Source organism: Protomyctophum parallelum, assembly GCF_964188405.1.
Source record: "Protomyctophum parallelum genome assembly, chromosome: 9".
In the NCBI taxonomy this organism is placed as follows: domain Eukaryota; kingdom Metazoa; phylum Chordata; class Actinopteri; order Myctophiformes; family Myctophidae; genus Protomyctophum; species Protomyctophum parallelum.
The window spans coordinates 8,093,363-8,101,936 of record NC_139706.1 but is presented as its reverse complement, the minus strand read 5'-3'; the positions used below and the strand labels follow the sequence as shown (position 1 = coordinate 8,101,936).

General features: G+C 37.7%; 1 protein-coding gene across 2 annotated transcripts; it reads left to right on the top strand.

The window, feature by feature from the left end:
• bcl7bb (BAF chromatin remodeling complex subunit BCL7B b) lies at window positions 1-7,709 on the top strand. 2 transcript variants are annotated; one of them, XM_083774084.1, is made up of 6 exons: window positions 1-165; window positions 1,104-1,179; window positions 3,022-3,115; window positions 3,528-3,689; window positions 4,516-4,604; window positions 6,606-7,709. In XM_083774084.1, the coding sequence occupies exons 1-6, from the start codon at window positions 74-76 to the stop codon at window positions 6,675-6,677; spliced, it is 585 nt and encodes a 194-aa protein (XP_083630210.1). In that variant the 5' UTR covers window positions 1-73; the 3' UTR covers window positions 6,678-7,709. The 2 variants fall into 2 exon arrangements, with proteins under 2 accessions (XP_083630210.1, XP_083630209.1); XM_083774083.1 differs by having other exon boundaries at window positions 4,501-4,604.
• The last annotated feature ends 865 nt before the right edge of the window (window positions 7,710-8,574 follow it).

The following is an 8,574-nucleotide window of genomic DNA, read 5'->3' as shown; positions in this document are numbered from 1 at the left end:
GTGAGTGGGGCTTGGTGTGGTGTTAAACTTTTCAGATGCATCTGTACATGAAATCATAACAACTAGCAAGAAGATGTCTGGTCGATCAGGACGCGCCGAGACCCGAAGTCGCGCCAAAGACGACATCAAAAAGGTGTTGGCGGCTATCGAGAAAGTGCGGAAATGGTATGTCGGTCAGTGGAGAGAAAATGTATCCATGCCCATGGAGGGTAAAGAAGTGTTTGTTACATTGTAGCCTTATACATCTGCAGCGACGCTCAATAAACTTCACTCGTAAAAGTTTGATGATGGACTGAAATGCTGACCAATGGGGTTCCCCCTCTTCAGAGAGGGGGGGCGGGACTAACATATATTTTTTCCGCCAAGCCATGAGCTGTCAAAATGGCTACAGTACAGTATCTCATGCTGCATGCTACGGTATAATTCACATCGCATTCCAGTGGTTTTCAACCCTTTTTTTTCATATCAAGGCCTAATAATTTTTTGGCAATTTGAGCCACGGACCGGCCGTTTGATGAGATTTTGCCTATCAGATACAAAACTTTGAATATTTTTGTTGTCGTGACTCGTTGGATAAGATTTTGTCCACAATTCCATGCTGTATTGATGTTGGTATCATTAGGAGAGATAAGGCAAATGTTGATAAAAATAACAATTCTTCCACATCCTCTAATTGTGCTAGTCTTGACTTGTAAAGTAATGCAGATTAACAATAATTTAACTCTTGAGAGCATAAAGGGTTCATTTGGTTTCATGTTATGCTCAGCCTCTCGAGTTAAAAATCTAGACTATAAGGGTCCATTTGGTTACAAACTCCATCATTTAGCTGCATGGGGACCACCTGGAACCCCCTCAAGGACCAGGACCACTGGTGGTCCCTGGACCACTGGTTGAAAACCACTGTTCTAGATGCATTCAATCCACATATACTGTAGGCTACCATACAATATATTTTCTCGTTTTTGGATAAAATACCTTAATAGCCTTAATTAGCAGTTCTGTATGTAGACTATATGTACTAGAAACAGAGTTCAGTGTTAAACTTAAGACAAATCTCTTTGACATGTTTAAATATAATAGTTAATTTTTTTAATTCCATGCAGGGAGAAGAAGTGGGTGACAGTTGGGGACACATCCTTACGCATATTCAAGTGGGTACCAGTAACAGAAACTAAGCAGGTAGGCCATATATAAATTATATATATGCCATATAGCCTGTAAATCATAATGTCTGCTACATGTTTGCACCCCTGTGCATGCATAAGTGATATTTGTTACAATGGTTGTTTAATAGCTCTATATCCCCATAGTAATGAATCATTATAGTGTTTGTTCAATAACAAGAGAGAAATAAATCCTGATTGGATGACATGTATATTTGAAGTGATGAAACAAGTCAATTATCATCAGATACAATTGGAACTGGAACACATGCTGATAAGTGACACAGTTGTCCCCTTTTGGCCCGACTACGTTCTTTTCAGGGTTTTTTCGGGTTTCGGGGACTAGACTAGACTATTTGACATTCAATGTTCTTTTTCCACAAATTAGTTTAGAAAAATGTGGGTCGTCTTATAATTAGAGTCTTATATTTGGCACAATGCGGTAGGTATATAAGTGTTATAATCAGAGTCTTATATTTGGCACAATGCGGTATATAAGTGTTATAATCAGAGTCTTATATTTGACACAATGCGGTATATATAAGTGTTATAATCAGAGTCTTATATTTGACACAATGCGGTATATATAAGTGTTATAATCAGAGTCTTATATTTGGCACAATGCAGTATATATAAGTGTTATAATCAGAGTCTTATATTTGACACAATGCGGTATATAAGTGTTATAATCAGAGTCTTATATTTGACACAATGCGGTATATATAAGTGTTATAATCAGAGTCTTATATTTGGCACAATGCGGTATATAAGTGTTATAATCAGAGTCTTATATTTGACACAATGCAGTATATATAAGTGTTATAATCAGAGTCTTATATTTGGCACAATGCAGTATATATAAGTGTTATAATCAGAGTCTTATATTTGGCACAATGCAGTATATATAAGTGTTATAATCAGAGTCTTATATTTGACACAATGCGGTATATAAGTGTTATAATCAGAGTCTTATATTTGACACAATGCGGTATATATAAGTGTTATAATCAGAGTCTTATATTTGGCACAATGCGGTATATAAGTGTTATAATCAGAGTCTTATATTTGACACAATGCAGTATATATAAGTGTTATAATCAGAGTCTTATATTTGGCACAATGCAGTATATATAAGTGTTATAATCAGAGTCTTATATTTGACACAATGCGGTATATATAAGTGTTATAATCAGAGTCTTATATTTGGCACAATGCGATATATAAGTGTTATAATCAGAGTCTTATATTTGGCACAATGCGATATATAAGTGTTATAATCAGAGTCTTATATTTGACACAATGCGGTATATAAGTGTTATAATCAGAGTCTTATATTTGACACAATGCGGTATATAAGTGTTATAATCAGAGTTTTATATTTGGCACAATGCGGTATATAAGTGTTATAATCAGAGTCTTATATTTGGCACAATGCAGTATATAAGTGTTATAATCAGAGTCTTATATTTGGCACAATGCAGTATATATAAGTGTTATAATCAGAGTCTTATATTTGGCACAATGCGGTATATATAAGTGTTATAATCAGAGTCTTATATTTGACACAATGCGGTATAAAAGTGACATTTGTGTTTAACAAAGCTGGAGAGACGGTGATACTCCTGTTAATGAACAAACAAAACAAACAAAAACCTTTTGTTTGAAACAAAAAGAATATAATTTATTAATAACACATTTGTTGTTTGTACCTTTATGCTTGATTACTTTGATTAACTTACTACTTTTTTTTTTTTTTTTTTTTAGGTGATAACCTTGTATATAACCCCTTTATGGATTTCCTTCACCTGCACCTTATTTCTTTTAGCCTAATAATGTTACCGCTTTTCCTGTGTACCAGATATATAGAACCAAAACTGCTGCTGGTGGAGATAGAGGATTGAAAGATGTGGTCTTAGAAAACAGTAACACCAACTCTTTACTGGACTTCCAGGGTGAGTACCGGGATCATGTTTATGACACTAGTAGTCTGACAAAAATATAATTCCGTTGACCTTACACCACTAATTAAAATAGCGGAACCACTGCACGTGGGATGATGCATGTGGAAATCCAAAAATAGAGCATTTGGAAGGTTTTTGAAGTGACATGCTCTTAGTCTTTTCCTCACTGGAAACAATACATGTTTACTACAATTTACGATGCAATAATATTGCTTTTGTGTGAAGCCCAGCAAAGGACAATTTACCGTAGTATGGCCTCGTTGTGGGATTGTGAAGCAACCATGTCTGTGAATAAAGCCTGGGATAAGAAAGAAAATCAACCATATCTGTGAATAACGCCTGGAAAAAGAAAGAAACGTAAAGTTCTAATGTAATCGTGGCTCTTCTTGGCTGTTAATTGCAGATGAAAACAGCAACCAGAGTTTCCTGTCAGATGTTTACCAGCCTAAAATGGACAACAGCAGCAGCACTTCCAGCTCACAGCAAGTCAGCCCTCCACACACCTCCACCACCCTCCGCAGTGAAGACTCGCAGCCACCCATGTTGGGCCAAGAGAGTGTGGATGGCAAGTAGACAACCGGGGCTGGCTATTTTAGAGAGAGAGAGAGAGAGAGAGAGAGAGAGAGAGAGAGAGAGAGAGAGAGAGAGAGACTAAATAGTTTGATGAATGAAAGCATCAGCCTGCAGTGTCGCAGTGATATAATGGACGACATTGGGAAAGTGTTGACTTCTTCCTTCATATTCAAGAACTTGTGTCGTTTATCAACTTAACATGTGTAATGTATACCGTATATTTGTATAATTAATACATTTGTTCAGATATTTCGTCGGGCAGTCCCGCCCCGACGACGAAGAGAATTCCCCATTCATTTTTCACATAGACATTTCAAAAAGTATTTATTTAAATACCTTTTAAGCCTCGGACAAAGCCAACTCTTGTTGTGACAAATCAATCATGATAATAAACACGACGTTTGGGCCGATCAAATAATTAGAAAGGGTACAACACTTTTTTTTTTTTTTTAGTTAGTTTAGTTATTTTTAGTACATTCTTTTCACAATATCAAAGGTTTTATGGTCATGATTCACCAGGATCCCGGATGGCTTGATTCTAGGCTTTAAATAATTGGTATAAATATTTTTGTAAATCTCGATGGGAAAACATTAATGGCAGATTTTTTATCTGGTGCCATAAATCCACGCCCACTGCTATGGTGAAACAATGCTATGCCCTATTAGCTAATAACGTATACATTTTACATTAAGATTTTGTCATTATACTATTTTAACTGTGTAAATGTAATGTTAATTGCATATACTTTTACATGAACTCTATGTTATGTCGTGTCTAACTTCATGTTTAATGCTGACCTTAGAACCCATCCATCCAGGGCCAGATGCAGCTGACGAGCCGCCGACGCTGATCAAGGAGGACCTTTTGTCATCGGGCACCGCTAGACGAAGTGCCCCAAGCACACAGGTTAACTATCTATGGACATCATCAATGCTACATTAATATTTTGTTTTCTATTAGATTTCCCATTGACAGAAATCAAAGTCTACTGTTTGCTTAAAGATGGGAGTGCCGTGATTTGTTTTCTAGTTTTATATGTGTTTATGAGGGGACAGTACTTCGGGTGTGTTCGGAAATGGACCCTGAACGCACTGGTGTGCTCTCTTGTCGTTGGTTTATTCAGTGCACTCGGTGCGTTGTCGTTCGAAAAATCCAGTGCGCGAACCTACCCTGAAGCTGGGGTTCTCCGTGATCCGTGTGAATGCGTCACAGCTGTGGTCGTTCATAAATAAGGCACACTGAACGCACTCTGTGACGTCACCGCCCACCACACTCAACAAACTGACCACATTCCCGGTGCGCATTTCCGAACACACCCTATATTAGACCCCTTGGTGTGGTTGTTAATATTTTCTTTGCTAATAGATTTCCATTGACAGAAATCAAAGTCTACTGTTTGCTTAATGATTTACAATTTACAATGTCATCAGCAGTGCCGGGAGGCGGACATTATGTTTTCGCCTCCTGTGTGTGTGTCCGCGAACGTGAACAGCTAACGTCAGGCACCGCTGGACCGATTGGTGTGAACATGTGAACGCACACACCAGTAGGCCACAACTTCACGTACACTGATAGGGCACGCCGCAAATGCTACAAATGTTTGATTGATTGATTGGATTGAATGGTTTATTAGTCAGAAATGTATAAACAGTAATATAAATAAGTCCTTGCTCTCTTGTTTCCAATTAGGCCATATATGCAATCAATTCATAGACATGACATGAACAATAACAACAAAATTGTTTGTCACTATATACAGTATATCGCTGTTTTTGGCAAATTTTCCCCACCAAATTAGGCTAAGATGACAATGACCGTCAAACGATTTAGATATACCGTACCACACAGCCACTGTCGTACAAATTATGTAGGCTTCCTCGTGTTCTGATGGCTGTGACACATGATTGACACAAATCAGAGTATAGACTATAGAGCATCGCAGTCCTGCCTCCTTTCATGATGACGAGCGGCCCGGAAGAGAATTTCCCAATTCATTTCTCCCACAGACGTTTCAAAAAGTATTTATGTAAACCTCGGACAAAGCCAACTCGGATGACAAATCATGACAATAAACCAAAAAAAATGGGCTGAACAAATAATTAGAAAGAAGAAAAACAACAAAAAAGGTGTTGTACCCTTTTTTCTTCTTTCCAATTATTTTTGCGCCGGGACCGTCCCCGCTAGGGGACGTTATTTGCTAGGTCCGTATCCAGACACCAATGTGTCTGTTTATATAATGGTTGAGTCCCACAGCAGCTTTTAACATTGGCCCGGTTGCTATGGCAATGCCCCACCGCTCCAGCTATGGGATTGAAAATATAATCACTGTGTAAAGCAGTTGAAAGGAGGATTTTCAAACATCCATAAATCGTAATCCAGCAGAGCTGTCCTTGTTGGATCTTCTGCCATCCAAATTTCGGATTTAATTTGTGCCTTTGTACCGCGACGCTCCCGCCATGTAAAAGCTTCTGACCAAAGGTAAACAGTGTGTGCTTGTGCCAATGGTACTAAAGTGTGTGTACTGTGTAGTGTAGTGAGTGTGTGTGGGGGGCGGGGCGGGCAAACTCCGACTTTTAAAGTGAACACGTATGGTGGCACTAGGGTCTTCATAAATGCTAGCCGGCAATAAAATAGTTAATTATTGTTTGGCCCAAACAAATTGTGTTTATTGTCATGATTTGTCAGCAGTCGAGTTGGCTTTGTCCGGGGCATTAAAGGTCTTTAAATAAATACTTGAAACGTCTATGGGAATGGGTAATTCTCTTCCGGGCCTCTCGTCGGGGATGGGACTGTGACACTCTTTATAGGCAACCCAGCCTGGCAGAGATCTACACTTTGAGGGGAACATTGATATTAAATTGCATTAAATCTTCCATTGAATATTTGGTTTTCCATTTAACTCGACAGGGAGAGCCGGATGGATCTGGAGCACCGCCTTTGAAGAAGATTTGCACAGGAGAGAATGGTGTTCTGAGATAACTTATTCGGTTTTAGTCAAAATGCATACAGTGCCTGTTGTCAGTTTCAGTAGGCCTATACCACGCTCTGCTTCGACACAATGGTATGCGTTAACTTTTAAATTCTCTTTGTCTTTGAATTTCATTCCAAGAATTGTTTTGATACATTTGCACATATGCTGCTCATGAAGTTACATTGAACAAGATAAAGAAGCATATATTCTTTGTACACAAGTAATTATGACCTTATAACCAAGTATCATCTAACTTCATGAATGAGGATGATAATAAGTTTCCCATTAATCCGGTTGCTTATTAAATGGTTTGATGCGCATGAAACCTTTACAGAATGTATGTCCGGAGCACAATTACAACAATCTTCCTACATTAATGATTAGTTTGAGCTAATCATGTCTAATGTTAAGCAATATTCTATACTTTGTAATAAGACATTACATTCTAGCTTCATTTGCAGAGGTGCGGCCAGTCAACTGTTTTTTTATGTAGCCTACTGCATGCTTTGAATTTATTATATTGTGATTTGCTTCTGTTGCTTTTCTTCATAGGAAGTATTCAAAAGATGCCTTTGTTTTGTTATGTTGATAAATGTTTAGATGTGCCTAGAATTACAAGTACAATGTTCATTTTAGTGAACTTAAGGCTTTCCTTTACTTAAGGCTTTCCTCTAAAGCTTTTATCTGCCTTTATGCACATTAGAATGTGTGGTCATCTACAACTCTTGCTCTGTGGCTTTGTTCTGTATAGAACATTATTGTGAACAAAAATCTTCTATAATATTCTCGATATGGAACTGACGTTCTAGCTGTCACCAATTTGTTTTATGTTTGTTATGTTTGTTTGTGTGTGTGTGTGCGTGTGCGTGTGTGTGTGTGTGTGTGTGTGTGTGTGTGTGTGTGTGTGCGTGCGCGCGCGCATGCTCGCGCGTGGGTCACTGCTATTAAATTGACAACAATCGACATCTTATCAAATCTGTTGGGTTTATATGACAGATTTTTGTAAACCTCAATAAATGTGACTTTTGGATTCTGTTTAACATTGTTATTATTTTAATGTCACTGGCTTTGAGAATGTGTCTTTGATAATGAAAGACACATTCACAAAGTCCCTAGTGTGTGGTGTGCAGTGGTGGAAAGTACATTTACTTAAAGGACAACTTTAGTTTTTTTCAACCAAGGTTCATGTTTTAGGTTGTTATTAGAGAAACTAAAAGGTGAATGTTAATTCTCTTTCATTTGCTGCTTTCCTTCGTTTTGGGGATTTTAGAAGTTTTTGACAGGGGGGCGGGGGCATTCGAGCATGGGGCTAAATATGTATTTTTTTACAAAATATTATGGTGATTTATTTTTTATTTATTTACTACTAGTAGTCCTAATAAACCCCAAGAAATTACATCTGGCCACAAAAGATCACAGGATCTACTGAATGTGACAAACTGACATATTGAGCCTATACACACAGTATAAGCCTTCCCCCAGTAGGCTACCGTCACATTCAGTAGATCCTGTGATCTTCTGTGGCCAGATGTAATTTCCTGGGGTTTATTAGGACTATAGTAAATAATACAAAAATAAATCACCATCAAATTTGGTAAAAAAAATACATATTTAGCCCCATGCTCGAATGCCCCCGCCCCCCTGTCAAAAACTGCTAAAATCCCCAAAACGAAAGAAAGCAGCAAATAAAAGAGAATTAACATTCACCTTTTAGTTTCTCTAATAACAACCTAAAACATGAACCTTGGTTGAAAAAAACTAAAGTTGTCCTTTAAGTACTGTACTTAAGTACAATATTGAGGAATTTGTAGCATTTTGTACTTTACTTCTACTCCACTAGATTTCAGATCCAGATATTGTACTTTTACTCCACTACATTTATTTGAAAACTTTAGTTACAAATTA

Coding starts and splice junctions, on each gene's coding strand:
- bcl7bb (XM_083774083.1), top strand. CDS start 74: ATGTCTGGTCGATCAGGACGCGCCGAGACCCGAAGTCGCGCCAAAGAC. Junction 166..1,103: donor ATCGAGAAAGTGCGGAAATG/GTATGTCGGTCA, acceptor AATTCCATGCAG/GGAGAAGAAGTGGGTGACAG. Junction 4,605..6,605: donor GAAGTGCCCCAAGCACACAG/GTTAACTATCTA, acceptor TTAACTCGACAG/GGAGAGCCGGATGGATCTGG.